Genomic DNA, 22,178 nt, shown 5'->3' with positions numbered 1-22,178 from the left:
AAAGGAACCGTATTCATAAGTTTCTGCAGCTTTCATATATATGTGTATACATATATAAACCCAAAATATTTTATTTACCCTATATGCTTATCACAAAAAACTTCAGCTCTGCCCTTCCTTAAAGGACTTGCACCTGGAAAAGCCATTTTGGATGTCTGAGCTTAAAAATTTCAGTGAAAATTAAACTAGAAATCCAAAACCTTAAACACTTCTTCACAGGTGGCAAGAAATCTGGCTTTTTTAAAACACAGACACCAGCTGATTTCAACCAGACTCTCTGCTAGGTATTGGAGGAGAATTTTTCTTTCCTCTGGAGCCCTTTATCCAATTTTCTACAATATCCCTTTCTTCAGCACTGCTAAATCTGCTTAAGTGACTAAGCAGGGCTCACTGCTTAGGGAGCTACTTTAATAAGAGGCATCTTCAAGGGGTAACAGACACAAGTCATAGAAGTAAACAAAAGAAGATGGATGGGTAGGTATATCTTGGTCAGAATTACTAGCTAGGTTGCAATTATAAATATAAATTATAATTATAAATTAAATTATAAATTATAAATAGAAATATACTTTCCTGAGACAAACTTAACAGATATATTTTTCTCATTTGCAATGTAATGTAACATGCACACAAACAACAGATTGAAAGAAAATGTACTGCATCAGTTTTGTTTAAAAAGGCACATACTTGTGAACAACTGAGTAATCTTGTCCGATTGTGAACTTGATTATTAACATAGGGTGTGCTTCCATCCTTCACCACTCCAAGTACTTTGACTGTCATAGTAACATTCTTTTTGAGGGATACTGTAATTAAAAGAGAAAACATTAAGCTATTGCTACGTGCAGAAATGAAAATTCAGAGTTCCAAATACAGTTTAAAACACATATTGATATCCAAAGATTACTCAAAGTTATTAAGTTATACTTTACTAGAGTAGAGGTCCAGTATATTAATAAAAACCCACAAAACTTTTTTCTTTATATACTCAGGCAGTAAGTCACAGATGCTCTGCACTGAATCTTGACAGACTAACAATTACTAATACTGTATTTTTCACATATTTACAGGGAAGCCTTATAGAAAAAAATTAATATCATTACAATCTACACATCTAATTCCCTCCAAAATTAAAGAAGACAGACACAGATTCTCTAGATACTATTGCTTTCACATAAATAACAAACAACTTATCCCATATACCTGTTGCTTCCAGTTCCCAAGCTGTTGTCCATGTCTTTACTGGGGCAGGGGGAAGAAAATGTATCAGAGGAAAAACCCACCAACCATACCAGAAAGCAACAGGATCACTTATGTGACAGATGAAATTGAAGATACAATATACAGGTTACTATAGCAGTTTCCTCAGAATTGGGTAAAATTCTCACCATCAGGCTGATCCAACTCAACTACGCAGGTTAGCCACAGCTGCTGGTTGTAAGTAGACAGTGGTGGTGAACTTAAATTAAATGGCTTCAGCTGTAAAAAAAACCCACCTGGTTAGCACCATCCATTGTTCTGTTACATCATATATCTGTAGTTACAATAAGCAAAGACATGTTCATTATGTTTGTGACACTGTATTTGGAAATAGATATAATAGGTGCTGTTCTGTGGACAGTACAACAAGCAGCTCAAATAAAAGTCTTACAGAGAAGCAGCTTAAACAGCACATGCATTTTGCACATCATGCAGGAAAGCACATAAAAACAGCAGCAATAGCCAAAAAAGGTTCAGATATGAAAAACAAAATCCTGAGACTTAGCCTGAAAAGAAAAAGTTGTTTCTAGCACTTTACATCAAAAGTCAGGTTTGTGACCACTCAGTTTTAGGCCTGTTATACTATAATTGTGAAAAATAACAACTGTTTTCTACTACATTTTCTAAAAATTGCATATGAATTTCAAAAGCACAGAAGGTATCATTAGCAGATCAAACCCACAAGCAGGAATGACTTCTCTTATTTGATATAAAAATACGCTTAAAAGAAAATCCGCCCATAATGTAATATCAAGCCAAACACATACAGGTGGCTAATAGACAAAAAAAATAATGTTCCAGTGTATCTAATGAAAAATTACTTAAAACTCCCTCAAAACAAAGCAACAAAACCTTCACTTTCATCAAAATTCCTTCAGATACTAGGTTGACAGTAAAGAGCTAGACAGAAACAAAAATGCAAGAAGTGAGAACCCAACTACGAGAGCTTTCAAGAAAACAAATGTGAAGGTTCGTGTTAGAAAGCCAGATCCCAGGTCTTGCTCAAGTGACAGTGGACAATTAACAGGAAAAAGAAACGTTCCTTCCCAGCTGATGGGAAGGAAGATCACAAGAGGAGTATCATTAGTTGCCACTGAGAGCATTGTTTTTCAGTTTATGTTCTCAATTTCTCTTTCTGGACCCCCTACCAGGATCTCCAGCACGAACTCCCCAGGGAATCCTATCAACACCCATGCTACTTTATCAGAAAGTACTGTGTAGAAAATTCACAGAATTCTCTACCTTACCAGCTAACAAAGGTAAGAGACTAGAAACTGCTGCTGGCCACTCATGAAATAACAGAGTGGTAGTACAGTATTACGTGTTCAATTTCAAACTGGAAAGCACCATGTGGCCAAGAAGTTTCCCAGTAAAAAATTAAATACTTACAATAATTGGGGAATGGGGGAAATGTTTAACATTACTGACATCAAATAAAGCCACTCCTGTAATCCAATGATATTTATTAACTCTTACCTTTAGGCTGTTATTTAAATCAGTTCGTGCTACAGAAGTTTCGATTACATTAGGACCTACACAACATATAAGAAGACAGAAAACAATACTGAAGTATTCATGTTATTGATGTACATACATGATTTCAAAAACATCTCCATGCGAAGCAGGTAAATAGTATCCCACTTTTCAGGTATTTAAGCTGAAGGATAAATAAATCACTTAAGACATTTCAGTATCATTAATAAAATTGGCCCGAATGTTCCTTTAAGCTTCTCCGCCATGGGATTTCTAGTCATGATTAAATAGGAAGTAAATTATAAATCAAGAACTCCATGTCAGAAGCCCTGCACATGTACTCTAAACTACTACTACAATCCACACAGTATTTTTCCCAAACTAAGCAGTATACTGCAGTCACGAAAGTACTCAGCTACAGAAAAAGCTAGCTAAGTTAGCTAAGCTAGCTAACACTGTTGTTACAGCACCCTGAAGCTCAACAAGGGCTGCAAAACCCACCTGAGAAACCAGCATATTTAACCACACTATAAAGTTTCTACAGCTAAACTACTGCTGTTACCTGACCTACAGAGAGCATTGTATTCATAATGCATTGCATTCAAGGCTTGCGTACCAGGGCAAACACGTCTCATGGTATTTGAGTGCATGATGCTAGTACCTTTTTATGTATGAGTACCACACCTGTCCAATCACAGCAACAGTACATCCTGCCTAGTGTTGGGTTTTCATCGCATTAGTCTGTACAAGCCAATATACCCACGTGTTTGGTTGGGAACAGTTCTCAGTCTACTCAGGCTGGGCCCCCCCTTTCCTACAGAAATCTGGGGCTGTAATATATAACGTATATAATTGCATAAATAAACAGAATTGCAGAAAAGTTCTATAAACAATTTCTGCTGAAACAGACAATCTGTTTAATCAATGGAGTTTCATGTCCAATTATAGTAGGAGATATTCAGCTTGCTACCAGACTTTTTATGCAACCATTCCTTCAATCATTTTGCATACAGACAACACACTTAACACATACTCATCAACAGCATCCATCCACTCACACCCTACCTCTAGTTCTGTATGCACTAAATGGGAAGCAATAAAATTATAATTTATGTTAGAAGAGACCTCCAGAGGCTATCTAGTCCACCATCTTGCTTAATTAGACCATATTGCTCAGGGTGCTATCAAATCTTGAACATCTGCAAGCACAGAGACTCCCACAGCCTCCCTGGGTAACCTGTTCCAGTATTTAACCACTCTTATGGTAGAAAAAATCTCCCAGTATCTACCTAGAATTTCTTGTGTTCCAGCTTGTCTGTTGCCTCTCACCCTATTATCATGCACCACTGAGAACAGTCTAGCCGTATCTTCTGAGTACCCTCTGATAAGGTTGTTGTAGACAGCAGTATGGTTTCCCCTTAGCCCCCTTAGGTATGCAAGAACACATGATACGTGGGAGAAGAGGAATGGATGCACGTATGTACATACACAACAGTATTCATGCATGCCTGTGAATATATATGAAAGGTCTAAACCAGAAAAATTAAATGCAGTAGGAAAATGGAATGGAGGAGGAAAAGGTCTGCATCTATATACCGGAGTGTGAACAGACGGGGAAGAGACGTATAGCACATAGAGACACAGGCAGGATGTATGTGTGTGTATTTGGCTCAGTCTAGAGGCTTCCCAGCCACAGTATGATTCCTCTGCCTAACTGGTCTCTCCCCTTACGTATCTGGTCTGGCAATTTAATGTAATTTATTAATCCTCAAAACAGGCTGTTTCAGCCACAAACTTAGTATTAAAAAAGAATATCAAGACAAGCAATTTTTCACAAAAAATGTGAACTTCAAAGTTTCTACAGAGAAACTGTGGAAAACAAGGAAGTTTACAAATGAGCAACATGAGATCACTCTGTGCAAGAAGTATTTCAGGTTAGCTGCCATGACAGCTCTAAGCATGCAGCATTGATTGGGCTTCTACAACCACTCGACTACAATATTAACAACCTTACAAACTTTAAATGGAAAACTGAAGAATTTCACCCATCACACTCAAAGCCTTGTATCAGAATTACAGTTCAACTTCACTAACAGCCACCCGCTATGAAGCCAGCTCCACATCACTGAACTTTCCAGTTCTTGAGTACATATAAAGAGGGCAAATTTTTGGATGGCATTTTTGTTTTGAAAAGTACAACTGAAATCCAGTAAGTGCTCATAGTTGATGACTCATTATATTGCAGTAATTAAGTCTTAACAAAACCAACAGAATGAGCCTTTTTCAGAAGTTGGGGGTTTTTACCAGAAGACATGAGCCAGTACTGGGGCAAAGAGATCACAGTCCCAGTTTTTAAGAGCAGCAACCAAAACAAAAGAAATTATGAGGTTCTACTGCTGTAATTGCTACTCCTCTAGCAAGCAACACATCACAACAATGCTGTGGTCATATTATTAAAATATGGTGATTTAATTACACTGTTACTGTTTTTCTTTTAGTCTTGTTCAGTTAACAGAATGACATCTGAAAGCAAAGAACCACACTGAGGTGGTGAACAGGAGAACTACACAGGTACAGAAAATGAGCTCTGCACCTTGGATTTTCCTTGCACTTGTCTTACCCCAAAACTGTCACAGACCCATTGGGAAAAGGGACAGAAAAGTGTAACTTGGAGGGAAAAAAAACCCCAAAAAAACACTGAAAACAACAAACCAACAAGTCTGCATCTGTCTTGTGTTACAAGAACTGAAAAACAACAGCGACCTTAAACTGTCTTGTTTTCTCAGATGAAAAGCAAGACTTCTGCTAGGCTCACAAAACTGCAGATAGAGATGCTGAACAAGGGCAACTGCATATTCAAGTAAATATGCACAGTAAATATGGATGCATCTCCCACTTTTTCACTTATTTAAGAGGGTTTGGTGAGTTTTGCTCAGACTGCACACTTTAATGAGGGAGGACTCTATTGTTAGTGCCCCTCCCTCTATTCACAGGCAGCAAGGACCTGTCAATGAAAGCCTCAGAAAACATCACTGTAAGTATTCAGTGAGTCTTCTCCCAAGGTAAACAGCATTACTTTAAAAATAATTAAGCTATAATAACGAACTGTGTTCATGCTCTGTCAACAAAACTATGAGCAAACCAGTCTTACAAGGACAAGAATCCCACATCCATTCCTGAAAGGGACTGCAGGTGAATCCTGGGACCCTAGCAGCAGGGTACATATGAGCTGCCTATAGCAGTCAAGTCCCCTGGACAAAGGGTAACCACATCATCAGATCAAGCTGCACGCAGACACAATGCAACACACTAACATAGCTCTATTTCAGGTTCTCCTACGGGTTAAGAATTAAATGTTCAGTTTTCTCTTCCAGGAGCACTGCTTTTTGCCTAGCCTTACATAAAACAACTTGCTTGCATTTCTTGTAACTGAGCAGTATAAATACACAAGTATAAATATGGTTCACTTTTTAAGCCAAATAGCAAAATGGCACTAAATCAAGTTATTCCAGGGATTTTTTTTTCCTTTATCATTCATATAAAATGCATCTTTGCAAATGTGTTTAGACTGTATCTTAGTGGCCAAATAACTTCCCTCAGCAAGCATCCTTAGGAAAATCACAGGAATATTACTGTTTAACCTTTATGAACTGGAAGTCTGTTTGGAACTTAGTTTGCTACAATAAATCAAACACAGACAAATTTCATTATTTAATGCTGTTATGAAGAATGTACTGCCTACAAGGCACAGATGGGCACAAAAAGCCCAAACAGCTGCCTCCAATTAACCCCCTTTTCCGAGGCAGGCAGAAGCAGATGAGCCCCAGGCCTGGGCAGCCTGCCTCATTCAGAAAGAAGTGAAGAACAGGGCAGTGGCAGAGACAACCTTACAGACAGGCCAAGAGGTATCAGGCAGTGGCACAGGAGAATATGCTGGGTGATGTGAAAATAGCAGTAAAGTGGGAGGAGGTGGTAACATCCTTATAATTCTTACATGGGGGGCACGTTGCTTACTGAGTACAAATCCCTCCCTCTCTCCCTAACTTCTGTGCTGACAAAGCTACCCTGACAGCAGAGTATTAGCTTACCAACAGGGACAGCACGCTGACTTCCTTTGCAAGTACGTTTTAGAGGTGGAGAAGCCCTCTGGCGTGAAATACCGAGGGCTCCCACGCTTTCCATCTAATGACACTCTGCATCTCTATCGACCAGACGGGCACTGACCTCTGATCTCCCAGGACAAGTATCCAGGGACTAAGTGCTTAGCCTCACAGATTGCCTCATGATTGCCACAAAGGTCTCTGAAACCAGAGACCTCAGCTCTGGTTTGACAACAGAAATCGGTATTTTTGCATTACTAAAGTATTTTGTGTCTCTGTGGCATTTATCACCCAAACATATAGAAGGCTTTACAAACAGTTATCAATTTCCTCACAGGAAACCAGCTATTAGCACCACCATTTTACAGATTGAAATACACGGAAGAAAATTAACGTGGCAACCTGCTGAAAAAATACATTACAATAAGGCTGGTTTTGTTTTACTTTAGTGACTCTTCCCTGCAAGGCAGCTGCAAACACCAAATCTGTGTAGGTAGTACTCCTATGAGAAAATGAGATGGAAGAAACACTTCCCCCTCCCTGTGAAACATAATGCTCCCTCAGACACCCCAGGGGCAGTAAGCTCATTAGCATTTAAATGCATCTGTAAATACTAACAGGTTTAGACAAAGCATACAAGAACTGTAATCTTATAAAAATACAACATCCTTACCTGCTATTCCTATGAAGACTGTCAGACCAAAACAAACAAAGAATACTACAAAGACCAGAACAAAGTGCCGTTTGGACAGTGTATATAATCGCATGGGTGCCAGCCTACAGGAAGCAAAAGAAAGGAACGAATTAGTTGTCAGTCATACTTTTAAAAGGACGGAGAGAACAGGCTCCATTCATTCCTCACACAGAAAATTAAACCAAACCCTGAGGTAACACAGAGGCAGGGAGGGGAGGGAAAGTAATGCTGTTTTATAGAGCAAGGGTAACTGCTAGGAACTATTAGACATACGTATACACATGCACGCCCATGCCCCAGAATGTATGAATGTTGCCCACTCTTTTTATGTCAGGGTTTTCTACTGTCCTAGGACTTGAGCTTGAAACAGTACTTCTAGAGCAAGGAAAAGTGGCTTTAGTTCATACATTAATAATTTCAACATCCAAGATAATATGTCTCCTGCAATGACAGCTTAACCTAAAGTGACTGAAGTAACTAACTAACAACTCAGTTACCTGCACAGGGTCTTGATGAGTTTTCTGCACCCTATATATATAACTACACTTCCTCCCTGAAGGGTCACCCCTAACACGGAGTAAAGCAGAACCCCAAATCTGCTAGATGCTCAGATCCTGCATTCCTGCCTGAAGGCTACCAAAGCTTGGAAAACAGAAACCTGAACTTAAGTTCATTATTAGACACTTAAATACAAATACACATAAAAGCAATGACATCTCTTCCACAGCTGTTTGGTGGTTATCCTTAAGTTAAAGACAAAATAAGAGAGGAAAAAAAGTACAGAAAAGACCTGTTAGCTTAAAGGAAAGCTGATCAAAGACTTAATCCTACATAATGTATCCCTCCTCTATCTCCCTTTTTGTTAAATGCATAGTTCAAAAAACAACAAACCCCCATGTTTCAAAATACAGCCAACATTTCTTTTCGAGTTACACCATAACTGAGCCACTGGATAGCTATTTGTGCTGCTGTTCCAGTAGGCATGATCACAGGAAGCTGCACAGTTTATATGGGAAAGCTACAGGATTGGAGGTGGGGCTGTTTTCTGATAAAGTTGTATGAGCACCATCATGGAAAGAAATGAAAGCGTAAGACTTTAATGACAGTTCTCCCTTGCAGCTTGGAATAAAACTTATTTTCACTAGCTGAATAGTGCTCTTCCTGATTAACCACATCATGAAGAAATGCAGAAAAGGTGGTGGAATCCCTTTCCATAAGCCCAACCTGAATTCTGGGACAAGGTACCGCACGCCTGCATGTCTGGCAGCCCTTAAAAGCAAGGCAAACAGTTCACTTTAAACCAGTAAAAAAGATTTATTAATACCTTTTGTTTTCTAAGAATCATTGCATTCTCTCCAAAGGAGGCACTATAAAAATAATTACATTATTCCTTTACTATAAAGATTGAAAGACACAAAGCTTAATTTAGCTCCCGAAGGAGACTAGGAAGGGAGGAAACCTCAACAGAAGTAATGAGAACTACATGCAAGTAACTGTAAATGTTACAAGTTTGAACAAACTGGCTGTACAGAATTCCAGCCATAGCACCTGCAGAGTGTAACTTGCTTTGGCACATGCTGTTAGGCACAGCAAAAACACAGCAGTCTATGAAGTCCTAACAGTTGATTACATAGGCAAAAAAAGGTAAATTGTACATTAAATTATTACAGTCATAAACAGGAACAGATCAGGTCTCTGTCACAGAGATCATCACACAGAATTCTCACAGACACTAAGTACACTATTTAAAGTTAACTTTGAAAAATGCCAGTTAATAGAGGCATTTCAAACCAGAACTCGTCTGTACAACTTTACCAGGGATATAACTACAGTATTTTCCTTAAATCAACATCTTAAAATCCCAGCAGCCTTCATGCATTTAAACTTCTTTAAAGCTATTACATCTGTACTAGTACTAAACTACTAACTAACTAAGGTACATTTTCCTGTTTGTTCCAAGGGCTCCTTCAGTTCCCCAGATGATCTGGTATCTGCTGTCTACCTATTGATATTATGCATCAAGATGTATCTTGAGAGACCAAAACACTAATCTTAACAAGAAAATCCTTCATATATAAAAATGGTACATAAAATGCTGATATGCCTAAATTAACTGTAAGGGTCCAAGTGCATACCAAATGCTTCGTGAGAGAGCACTGAGAATCACTTTCAATATACAGAACCAGGTCTTGATGGGAAAGTCCATGGGTCGAGAACTGCTGACGACTGGAAGAGTATCAGATACATGGAGGGAAGTATCACATATGCTTGTGCTGTTTGTAACAGCTTACATCAGGGCATCAACAGCTACAGCCCGATGCAGGACACTTCTGACTTGCTACACATATTCCTAGTTCTTTTGATAAGATTCCTAATTCCAAATTTTTACAGACATTTCAAAATGCGTAATGTGAACATGAAAAGCAGCTTCACCTCCAACAGTCCTTACAGAAAAGTCACCAGAGTTTGCCACCCAACCAACACAGTGTTACAGCCTTTGGTAATTATCACCTTCTGTTACTCATATGCCAGAGCACAGATGTGCTTGCAAGCTTTCGAAGAAACATGCTCCAGACATTGCCTCATTCTTTATTCCAACTCCTCTCCAGGCAGTGCAACACCTAGAAGTCAAAATGGGTAGGTGCACACCCACCCAAGAACAGTCATACTGGCACTTAACAAAGACAGGAGACCAGAAAACATTGTGTTTTCCCTTTTTCTGAAGAGAAACTCCTGTAGTCTCATTTAAGCCACTGATGGCTTGTGCTACTTTACAGGTCAGTAAGACAACACGGCCACTTTTTGTAAAAGCAAGTGGAAGAACTCAGCCAAGTCTTAACTGCATTTATCATGACAGCAAACAACTTAAAGCATTCCCATGGGGTGATTGCTCCTTGCTACAGTAACAGAATTTCCTTGTGTGGTTTAAATGTCTCTTATCAACCTATCACCAGCTGACAAAGCAAGCAGATTAAATTATCTTCCTGTGCATTCATTGTTTAACATCTGCCTTTTGGAAAGAGACTATATAAAGTTTATTAATCTACATAAGTGTAAGTTGATGATCCCCATCTTTCTGACACCTGAGAAGCCTAACAAGGAATATAATATTTGAAAGGCATTTACAGGAAAAATGAAGAAGTTTACTCACTCTGGAAGCACCTGTTCAAATGAGTAAAGAACTGTGCTTTGGTTCGTCAATAGAAGATGCTTTATCTGGCCTGGCCAAGGCAGTCCAAAGCTCAGGACTGGCCATCCAAGCGCCTGCAGATTTGTCAGGCAGCTTCCTCCACCTGCACTGAGTTTTATCCTAACTCAGACAGGAATTAAATATTCTATAATTAAATTGGGTATGTCTGAAACTAATTGCAAAGGAGCAGAAAGCACTGAGCTACAAAGAGAAAAACATTATACTTGGACATCTCAAATAGTAGTCAGTAAAGGCTCAACTGCATTAACACAACCTGTGCTAGAATGAACTATGGAAATGCACTGTCGTAACAACTGCAGTCTTCCAGCAGCCGTTCACACACGAAATGGAGAGGTAAGTTAACTCTTGCTCTATGAGTAAAGCTTTGGCTCAAATGGATAAGCAAAGTATTTCTTAGGCTGTTCCTCATCTTCAAATCACCTCTCATGCCTGCACAACACAGTCTTAGAATCACAGAATCATAGAATAGTTAGGGTTGGAAAGGACCTTAAGATCATCGAGTTCCAACCCCTCTGCCATGGGCAGGGACATCTCACACTAAACCATCCCACACAAGGCTCAGTGTTCATCCCTGGCCTTGAACGCTGTCAGGGATGGAGCATTCACAACCTCCCTGGGCAACCCATTCCAGTGCCTCACCACCCTAACGGGAAAGAACTTCTTCCTTATATCCAATCTAAACTTCCCCTGTTTAAGTTTTAGCCCGTTACCACTTATCCTGTCACTACAGTCCCTAATGAACAGTCCCTCCCCAGCATCCCTATAGGCCCCCTTCAGATACTGGAAGGCTGCTCTGAGGTCTCCACGCAGCCTTCTCTTCTCCAGGCTGAACAGCCCCAACTTCCTCAGCCTGTCTTCGTACGGGAGGTGCTCCAGTCCCCTGATCATACTCATGGCCCTCCTCTGGACTTGTTCCAGCAGTTCCATGTCCTTTTTATGTTGAGGACACCAGAACTGCACACAATACTCCAGGTGAGGTCTCACAAGAGCAGAGGAGAGGGGCAGGATCACCTCCTTCGACCTGCTGGTCACGCTCCTTTTGATGCAACCCAGGATACGGTTGGCTTTCTGGGCTGCGAGCGCACACTGAAGCCAGCTCATGTTCATTTTCTCATTGACCAACACCCCCAAGTCCCTCTCTGCGGGGCTTAACCAGAGTAAAGACCATCAAGAAAAAGAGAGTCTCTTATACGACAGTTTTCACTTAAGACTCCCACTTTACAGATGGGAAAGCTGTGACAAAATTGGGATTAAACAGTAGGTAGCACAGAGTTCATACTAAAATCAGAAATAACTTACTTTTACGCACAGCAGCTTCTCTGTCATGCTGCCTCCAAATGCTCTTTTCTATGTTAGGCTCACTGCCAAATAAAACCATCAAAACCACTCTGATTTGAATTATTACATATGCTACCTACAACCATAGTACTGGGTCTGTCTGTACACACCACACCTTCTTACTGTTCAAAGACACTGCTTGCTTTGTTGTCCCTTGGGAGACCTTGAATTTCATGCAGATGTAGTCCCCAATGGTTAGTAACTAATGAGGCAGGACATGACTACATAAAAAGATGTATATAATTAACATACTACATAGCACTTTTATAGGGCAACAGACGGCTAACCGTGACTATGCTGAGCAGCTTGTGTGCGTGGGGTGAGTTTGGCTTTTCTTTTTTACGTGTCCTGTTCGTTGTACTCTTTGAAGTCTGAATGATTAGTCACGACTATGGCTCTGTCCAAGCAAAGACATATCCGGGAAAACAAGTTTTGCTTTTCCTTAACAGATCCAATACGAGAGTGGAGGTAAGAGTAGGGGCTATTCACCGCAGAAGACAAAAAAAGCACAGCGTTATCCTACTGAAGCGGACAGTCGCTCTCGGGTTCCGACTGCCGAACCACAGCCTCAGACACACTGATTGAACCCTCTGCGCTCTCATTTCCTCGGTACGAATTAACGTGCACAAGCCGAAGGACGGCATTCCCCTCTTTACAGAGAAAAGGCTGGAACCACCGCGCCCGCCCAGCGGAAGGCATTTCTCCCTCCCGACCCGGACCCCGACCCGGACCCAGCCAAGCAGCCCCCCCCGCCCCGGCAGCCGCGGGTCGGTGCGCGCCCCCCCCCCCCCGCCCCGAGCCCGCGCGGACCGCTCCGCGGCCGGTCCCGCCGCCGGCGGGAGGGCGGAGGGGCGAGCGCCCACCCGGCCCGGCCCGGCCCGGCCCGGCCCAGGCGCCCCCGCGCCCCTCCTCCCTCCCGCCCGCCACTCACGGCTCCATCCCGGTGCCGCATGCGCGGAGCGGGCGGCTCCTCCGCCCCCCGCCCGGGAGCTGCCGCCGCCGCTGCCGTGGCACGATCGCGCGCGGGGCCTCGCGGCGGCTTCCGCGTGCGTCACCCGGCCGCCACGCGACCCGGGAGACGTCACGGCAGCCCCCACCACTCCTCCGCCGCGGGGCCGAAGGGCGACGCTGTTGGCGGCGGCGCTACGGCGAGCCGGAGGGGACACGGGCCGTGTTCTGGGGGTCGCGGCCGGACGCGGAGCGGCCCCGGCGGCCAGGGCCTGGCCCGCGGCCTGAGCGGCGAGCCGCCGCTTTTCCACAGCAGGGGCAGGCAAGGGGCGCGGCCGCGGGCCCCCGACTGCCGCCGGGGGGAGAGAGAGCTGCCTCTGGAAGCAGCTGGCCCCGGCGCTGAGCTTCGGCTCTTTGAAGCGCCACCTCAGCGACCAGTGGTGCCAACGTGGGGCTCGTCCTTGGCCGCTGAACTCCCCGTTCTGTTGGGGGGCCGCTGTGATTTACACATTACCAGGGCCTTTTCCCAGCTTGTATTGTAGTAGCAGCGACCACATTCGTCAGAGGGACATTCACCCTTAGAAAATACGTAAGAGAAGAGCTTCTGAATCCGATTTAAACAAAAAAGGAGGAGGAAAAAAACCGTTACAAAATTCAATCCCTTTCAGGCGTAAGGACTGATGTGACCCACCCACACCCAACATGCGTGTTCAGTGCCCATTGGAGACAGCTGCCTGGCTTGTTCAGTGCCCATTGGAGAGAGCTGCCTGGCTTGTAAACGATTTTTTTCCACGGCCTGATGGGAGAAGGCAATGCCTTTTCATGGAATGAAAATGCCATCACTGCAGTCACCTGCATGCAGCTTAGTGGTATTCAAGAGGCAATTTGCTCACAGAGAACCCAGTCAGCTTGCAAGCACTGGACATGAAATGCTAGGAGTAAGCTACTACTTCAAATGCGCTATTTAATGAACATCCCCAGATCACACCTCACACTACTTCACTGGCGCACAAGTGCTGAGATGAAGTTGAAGTTTGTCCTGCTTTCCTATTAAACGTCCCGAGACTGAGCAACAAAGATTGTCAACCCATCCACTGGTGAGTGATGGTGAAAACCAGGCAGTTCTAGGGGTTTGCACAGTTACATTTTGTATTAATTTTTGATAGCTCTTAGAGAAAGTCAGCATTTTAGTTATTTAAATGTGGGGATACCTGGTGCCTAGTTGAGGATAAAATTCAGAGTGACCTCCTGGCTTTGGTGTTCGTCATATACATAAGGTGGAGCCATCTCAGTGACCCCAGAAATATTTAGATAGATCAGTCAACATGTAATTTAAAAATTCAGCTCTTCAACAATCGAATACTTCCATTAAAAGCTTACTTAGATGGTAAGACAGTTTTATTGCAATTACTTTTAAAAGGTACTTCACATTAATAATATTACTCATTTCATTCAGTTGCCCTATGGGTAATTCATATAATCCCTGGTGATCGGTGGGATGCAGTATGTCTCTTGTGTAACACCCCTGAAGCCAAAAGAAATATGCTGGGAATTAATTCAGTCATTGATACTGGTGTTTATCCCATCAGTTAGGTCTGCGATTTATAGCACTGATGATTACTTAGTGATCTCATAAAAAGGCTGTCTTGAGACAAGCATAATATGAAGTGATGAAAGTCATTTACAAATTTTAAATCAACAAGAATCACTGCTGTAGGGCAGAAAATAAAGCTTTGAGTAGTCAGGGCAACAAAACAAACTGCATTTGCTCAGAACAAGACATCACTGCATGTCACAAGTTGAGGTCATTAAGTCACAGGTGACTATGATATGCACTGTGTAGCTTTCAGCACACTTCAGGCTTCTCCAACAAGTTCTCCCTGGCCAGAAAACAACAGAATGGTGCTTACAGCATCTGTGGCCATTTGCAGTGTTCTAGGAGGTACAGGTGCAGGCTGCTGCCATTTCTGTGCACACGTCTGAGCTATTTGGATGATGGCTCTGGCATTCAGGTGTCCCACTAAGGTGAATGACATTATTCTCCTCAAAACAAAAATACATTCTCATTGCATGGGTAGGAAACTGAAGCACAGAGAGACCGAGTCTTGTCAAAAGACATTTGGAGAACAGTGTAGGTGGCATGGACTCACAGAATCATGGAATACCAGGGGAAGGGACTTCAAGAATCATCTGGTCCAACCCTTCTAGGCAAGCATGACCTAGACTAGATGGCCCAGCACCCTGTCCAGCTGAACCTTACAAATGTCCAGTGTTGGGGAATCCACCACTTCCCTGAGGAGATTATTCCAATGGCTGATTGTTCTTATTGTGAAAAATTTTTGTCTTTTGTCCAGTAGGAATCTCCCCAGGAGTAACTTGTGCCCATTACCCCTTGTATTTTCCATGTGACTCCTTGTAAAAAAGGGAGTCTCCATCTTCTTTGTAGCCACCCTCTAAATACCAAAATATGGTGATAAGGTCTTCCCTGGAAATAAAGTCTCCCCTGAATGTTCTTTTCTGAAGGCTGAGCAAACCTAGTTCTCTCAGCCTCTCCTCATACAGCAGGTTTCCCAGTCCTTGGATCATCTTTGTGGCCCTTCTCTGGACCCTCTCCAGCCCGTAAACATGCTTGAAAAAGCTTGAAATCCAGCTCACTTCAACTAGCCACACAGATGAGAATGCATCTCTCTTTGCCTTCTACCAACTTTCAAAGGCTTGTGAACACATTGTAAGCACAGATTCTGCACCCTCTTAAGTTTTGTGAAAAGAGTGCCATTGAGTTTACAAACTAAATACTCTGAGGGAAGGCACTGTGAAACCCCACTCCTTCCACAAACACAGAGTCAGTCAGAGTCTCACTCTGCTTTCCTACTTGCAAGAAGGTGCTCAGGGGTGAAATAGTGCAAGAAGCTACTGTCTGCCTCATCCAGTGTAGAAACCAAATGGTGTAGAGAGGAGGCTTGCAAGAAGAGGCAGACTGATCTGTGAAAAAGCAGGCTGAATGCTAGCTCAGCTGGGATTCTATTTACACTAACCACCTTAGCATCAACGCTATACTTTCATGACCACTTTATACATTTTTTGGCTCATACCTACACCTTTAGTGACAAAAGGTGAAATGCAGCCTCTTGGCAGCTCTTTGGGTTTTGCCAGCGTGAATATTTGTGCAGTAGTGTGATGAACTAAGTAATGGAAATTACTTGCGTTAAAAGTCACTCAGGAGAAAAAAAAAGGCATTCTGCTGGATTGGTTGCTCAGTCCCTGTGCAGCTACAGAAATATTTGTGGGCAGACAAGGAAGAGAGCAGAAATTTGTGGCTAGAGAAAGAGAGCTGGGATGGATTCTAGCTGCAGAGCCCGCTTATAGCAATCATGGAGCTGAGGTGTTAGTCTCCTCCACCTGCTGCTTCACACCCTCTCACCCTCATTGTGCACTTCACGCTGGAGTCATTCATGTTCCTCCTCCAGTTGCCAGACCCATCGGGGCGCCCTAGAAAAACAAGGGAAGGATACCAGCTGTGGCTTGGGGCAGCCACTGAAGATCCCACCTGGGTCTAGGCTGGAAGTGGCATGAGCCTTCAGGAAATTTGACGGCAGTTCTCCAGTGAGGTCTTGCTGACCCCTTGGCTGCTCACAGACTTGCACTTAGAGCACTTGGGAAAAATTTTAAGAAGGTGGGAAGAAGCTTATCCTTATCACAGCAGTCCTCTCTGCAAGCTTCAAGTTTTCTTCTCTGAAGCATGTGAACACTAGTTTCTCTAAGGAAAAACAAACAGCTTCTCTTTAGCAGATCATTTGACTCAGCAATATTCTCTTCTTGCCAAAGGAGCAGAACCACTGTGAATGAACTTTTCCCAAATGTTTTGAAAAGTAGCTGTATCTTAATGAAGTGGAAACACTAATAAAAGATGCTGGGGAAATAAGAACATTGGTATCATCCATACTTAACTCTTCTGTTACCTATATAAGGAACATCAAGCATTAATTAAAACTGTGAGTTAAATAATATGTTTCATGATATCCAATATATAGTCTTTTCTTTTTGATGTACAAAATCTCATAGTTGCGTGATAGGAGTTTAAAATGTATCCCTTATTTAAAGCAGGGCGGATTGTAGGTCTTTTATCTTAATCTCTGGGCATTATTACTAAATTCAGCATCAACATTGTGCTTCCCCATATAAGCTGATTGGCCAGTGGGATGTGTTCATTAACCTAGAAACTGATTTTTCAAGAATACCAGGTTGTTACTTATAGTTATGCAACCCTGTTGTCAGGCCACAATCTGGCAACCCTCCTGTTCTCTCCTATCTCTATCAGGTTTAATTGCTTGCTTTCCTACCAAAATGCTTTCAGTATGCTTAACTCTTTGATGTTAGCTAGGGGATAGAGTTATGAAACTCTTACTGGGAGGCCTGGTGTGTTCTGGTAAGCTTTGTATATCTCACTGACGGCACATGGAAGAGACAAAAATGTGTCTATTTTAGAAACATTGATATTAAGCTGTTTTCATACCAGTAGTTTACTTCAAATTGCCTAGTGCAGTAAGGGAGCTCTCCATCAGCATTACCTGCCCTGCCATCTTGGCCAAGAGGCATGCTAGTGGGGAGAGGAATACATTAGAGTGAGAGGGAGAGATACCAGCCAACAAACTGCTCATTCAAGTGGCTTACTTGGAGCAATCCCGAAGTTGCTGTAATAAATATGATACACTTTGCGATAGCCCTTAGGACTGATGGGAGAGCGTAACACTCTTCCCTTCTGCCTTCTCTGAGCTTATCTACTGCACCAAGCATCTCCTCATGTACCACAAACTAGTATTAGGCATGCTAAGTCCAGACCAATCTTGTATTGTGGCTACCAGTGAGGTTATTAATACTGCACTCATCAGTCTGTAAATACACAGTCTCTGTTACAAGCTTCCCATGAGGTGCCATGTCTCCCTAAGGGAACTATTAACCCAGACAGATGGCATTGATCAGTGTGCTGAGCCATGGCTAACCGTGCTCTCACATCTCTCCGAGATGGCTGGGTGAATAAGCAGGGGGAAATACCCCAGGAGGCACAACGTAGAGACTGTTCTGGGCTGTTGGGCAGAACAAACTCACCGACATGGACATCCCCTCATTTCTTTATTGTGGATGAATGCCCTGGGGCTGTGCAGAGTGAGGACAGTGTAGCCTCGGGTGGCTGAGGAGCCTGCCACCGTCAACTGTTGCCCCTGGGCAAAGAACAGGCTGCTCACGGACAGCTGCTGAACCACATGTTCAAGAGCAATGTGCTTTAAAGGAAACCATCGCCAAAAGATGTCACTAAACTGGGACAGCCTCCGAGCTGAATCAGAAGTGACTCAGCCATCCATGCAGCGACAGGACAGTTACTTGGGCAACAGCTTCATCAGCCGTCTCTGAGATAGGTCATCCTCTCGCACCAAATCCTGTTGCTGAGGACAACCACATACCCACACTGCCTACAAAGAGCACCCCTAGTCAAGAAAAGTCATTTCCCTGACAGTCACAAAGGGAACTGCTTGTTGGTTTTCCATTTCTGTATCAACTGTGCTCCATGGCTTTCCAGTTTTGAGCTTCCCTGTTGGCACTCAGAGAAGGATGTCCATATAGAAATCATGAGTAAGGCTGCAGCAGCCAATTTTGATTTTTTTCTAGAAAATATTACTTGTAAGCTCCCACCCCAGCCCTCTCCTCTACCACTTAATGGACTAGACTGCTCCATTTCCAAAGGGGTATTGGAAACCACCAGCTGATGGCCTAATGGCTTTGCTTAACCAGCAGAAGGGGAGACTGGAGTGGTTGATGGCCTCCCATTTGTGAATACAGTGTGTGAAGGGGAAAGACCATGCTTTATATGGTTTTACCATCTCTTGATTTTGTTAGTCTGGTATAAGATATTCTTTGCTTTTAATAACCTGATTATTTTAGAGAACCTCCTTGAAGTAAAGACAAGCCACCCAGCATTTCCTTGGTCAAATTTCCAAAATTCCAGTAACGATCTCCATTACATCCATAAATGTGCTCATCTATAAGTTGACCAAACATACTGAATAAAATATAGAGAGAAGAGGATGAAGTGTTTAATTCTGCTTCCCACCAGTCAGAGTTGACTATGAGAAGAATACACGGTAGGATCGAGAAACCCTCCTCCTTACCAGGAATCTAAAAAGCAAGTGCCATTGCTACATCCATCCATAACGCTGATGAGAAACACTCACCAGAACAGCAGGTATGCAGTGACAGTAACAGTAAACTTACTTTAAGCCAGGTCACTTAGGTTAAGATCTTTGCAACGCAGAGAAGTACCAGCATGACTTCTACGTCACGGAGTGTCATTTTCTTTCCAAAAGCCCAATATCTCTCTGTTTCATTCTGCAGCTGATCTCTCTTGAGGATACTCTCACTGAAGAGAGGGCAATTTAGCACTACTCTACAAGCTCATTTGATTCGGTGGAGTAGCATCTTCCCTTTTCAATACAGAAAGTCCCTCTGTACACACTTTAAGTCATAAAACTGAGTTAATAACAATTCCCCTTGGAGGGCTCAAGTTTCTTCTGGAAATAAAGCTGAAGAAATGCCTCTCCTGGGACCTCTGATTTGTTAATTCAAAGCTTATGTCTCCCCTCCTGAATGTTCTAGTGCCAGTATTCATTATCACGCTGCCAGATGCACACAGGTACACTGCCATCTCTCCTTATCACCTCCCATGGCTTCTCACACCTCTCAGGCTCAGCAACAAGGAGCCACTGTCCTGATAGGAAGGGCCATGGTTGTGTTCAACTCTGACCAGCTGGTAGGCAGCATCTCCAAACACTGTAACTCTCTATGGTCTTTGCTATTGTGAACAATGAGACAATTTAGATTATATATTAGGAAGAAATTCTTCACTATGAAGGTAGTGAGGCACTGGAGCAGGCTGCCCAAGGAAGCTGTGGACACCTTCCACTAGACAAGATTGCTCAAAGCCCCATCCAGCCTGGCCTTGAACACTGCCAGGGATGGGGCAGCTACAACTTCATCCATGTTTCTCTGGGCAACCTATTCCAGTGCCTCACCATCCTCATGACAAAAAATTTCTTCTTTGTATCTACTCTAAATCTCTTTCTGTCAGCTTAAACCCATCACCCCTTGTCCTGTCACTATATGTCCTTGTAAAAAGTCCCTCTCCAGCTTTCTTGTAGGCCCTCTTTTAGGTACTGGAAGGCTCCTATAAGGTCTTCCCAGAGCTTCCTCTTCTCCCAGCTGAAGAAGCTCAACTCTTTCAATCTGTCTTCATAGGAGAGGAGCTCCAGGCTTATGATCATCTTTGTGACCCTCCTAAAACAATGATGTATATGTATATGTGTACGTATATGTATATAAAGCACTATAATTCCTACCACCTTTTTTTCAAACACCCGTGTGTGGCTGAACAGCATTCATTCTCTGTGCAGTTCATGACATTTGTTTCTCATGATTTTCATTCTCCTTTTTCAGACCCTTCCTCCAATCCAAAAATTCTTTTAATTTACATCCCAGTCCTCCAACACCTTTGGAGTCTCTCCTAGCCTTGAGTCATCTCACGTTAACACTCCTCAGCCATCACCGGTCATTCATGAAAACACAAGACCGGGCCAGGCGTGGAGGAAAGACGGGTGCAGCCCACCCGGTGCATTTGTCCGTTGTGACCTCAACCTTTGCCAGCTGCTCCGATTCCCCAGCCAGTTTTGTACCTATTCCAGAATTGCTTCACGGCCACCCTAGACCACGTTCCCGTCGCTTGCTATGGCAGCGGAAGAGGCGCAGCACGGATGGATGCAGACCAGCATTGCTTTTATCACCTACACACGGGTATGAATGAGTACGTGAGGGTAGGAGCAGCCCAAAGGTGTGAGGCTTTCTGCCCGCGGCGCTGCCGGACCACGTTCCCCCTAGAGCCGAGCAGAGCGCGCCACCCGCGGCGCCGGGGCCGCTGCCGCCCGCCCGACACTGCGGGGCCCGGTCGCCCGCTGCGCCGCCCGCCCGGGGAGGGCCCCTGTGCCGGCTGCTCCCGGGTGCACGGCGGCGGCCCTCGCATGAAGCCCGGCCGCAGATCGCGCTCTGCTGGTCCCCGCCCGCCCCCCGAGGCGGCCCCGCTCCCCTCTGGAGCCCCGGCCGGGCGGCGCTGAGCACACCCCGCATGAAGCCGGCCGGAGCCCCGGCGGGCGGGCAGAGCCCCGGGCCCCCGGGGGAGAACCGCGGCCGTACCGGTAGTAACGGTCATCCTTGTAGGGGGTGAGGTCCTCCTTGATCTCGCGGTAGGTCTCCCGCACCCGCCGGCAGAAGCGCTTGACCTCGCCGCACAGCGGGCTCCCGAAGGCGGCGAAATCCGCCTCCATGCCGGCCCTGCCGCCGCCTCAGGCCCCGCGCGCCGCCATGGCGCCCCGCCGCAGCACGCCCGGCGCTGCGCGGCCGCGGGCCGGGGGCGGCGCACAAACCGCGGCGGCGGCTAGGGGCGGGCCCCGGCCGCGGCGGTGGGAGCCGCTTCAGCACCACGGACAGGGGCGGGCGGCGTCACCAACCCCCCCGCCGCGGGCAGGGCGCGGGGGCAGGTTGAACGTCCCAGCAGTGCTTAAAATCGGTGTCCCGGTTGTTATGGGCTGCTTTACCCAACCAAATGGGCCCGTTTGTATACGCGTAAAAGACATCCTGTGCTCAATCTGCTGCTCATGGTCATAACGCCGTAAGTGCTCCCGCGTCGGGAATAAAGCTGTCTGGATTTTCAGACTGGCTCCTGCTGGGCTCCAGCCGATTTGCACAGTGTCATGCCAGCTTCAGGCGTGTGCTAAGCTCTTCTTCATGAACAAATTCACATTGAAACCCTGTTTTAAATTATTCTGTCAATTCAAACCTTAATAATTCCCATGAATTAATGGAAACGATAGTGTCTGTATAAAATACGACTTTACTATTGATATGTCATAATTGTTTCTAGAGAACATAAACATAGAAGTCTTCTGCCCCTCCCATGTAAATATCTTCCCCGCTGGTGTCCAGGAAGTTGGCTGGGTCACTTCCCAGCCTTGCCACCTAGTCTGAATTTCATCACACACCAAGGCTGGAACATGCACTCTCACTTATAATCCCCCTTCAGTATGGCACCAACAGGTGGTGACAAGAGGCTGGT

General features: G+C 44.2%; 1 protein-coding gene across 4 annotated transcripts in view; it reads right to left on the bottom strand.

The window, feature by feature from the left end:
• The window catches only part of TMEM181 (transmembrane protein 181), a 34,362-nt gene extending 12,923 nt beyond the window's left edge, over window positions 1-21,439 (bottom strand). The window contains exons 1-5 of one of the 4 annotated variants that reach the window (XM_065680651.1): window positions 21,260-21,439; window positions 7,507-7,610; window positions 2,737-2,792; window positions 1,389-1,479; window positions 688-806 (exon numbers count right to left, since the gene is read on the bottom strand). In XM_065680651.1, the coding sequence (XP_065536723.1) occupies window positions 688-806; window positions 1,389-1,479; window positions 2,737-2,792; window positions 7,507-7,610; window positions 21,260-21,390 (501 nt within the window). In that variant the 5' untranslated portion in view covers window positions 21,391-21,439. Of the gene's footprint in view, window positions 1-687; window positions 807-1,388; window positions 1,480-2,736; window positions 2,793-7,506; window positions 7,611-10,038; window positions 10,068-12,363; window positions 12,649-13,007; window positions 13,410-21,259 lie in introns of those variants that run through there. The other 3 variants (XM_065680653.1, XM_065680655.1, XM_065680652.1) reach the window with 3 other exon arrangements.
• Between the last annotated feature and the right edge of the window lie 739 nt (window positions 21,440-22,178).

The sequence above is a fragment of the Lathamus discolor genome, chromosome 5 (assembly GCF_037157495.1).
Source record: "Lathamus discolor isolate bLatDis1 chromosome 5, bLatDis1.hap1, whole genome shotgun sequence".
Taxonomy (NCBI): Eukaryota; Metazoa; Chordata; class Aves; order Psittaciformes; family Psittacidae; genus Lathamus; species Lathamus discolor.
This window is presented reverse-complemented; position numbering and strand designations above follow the sequence as displayed.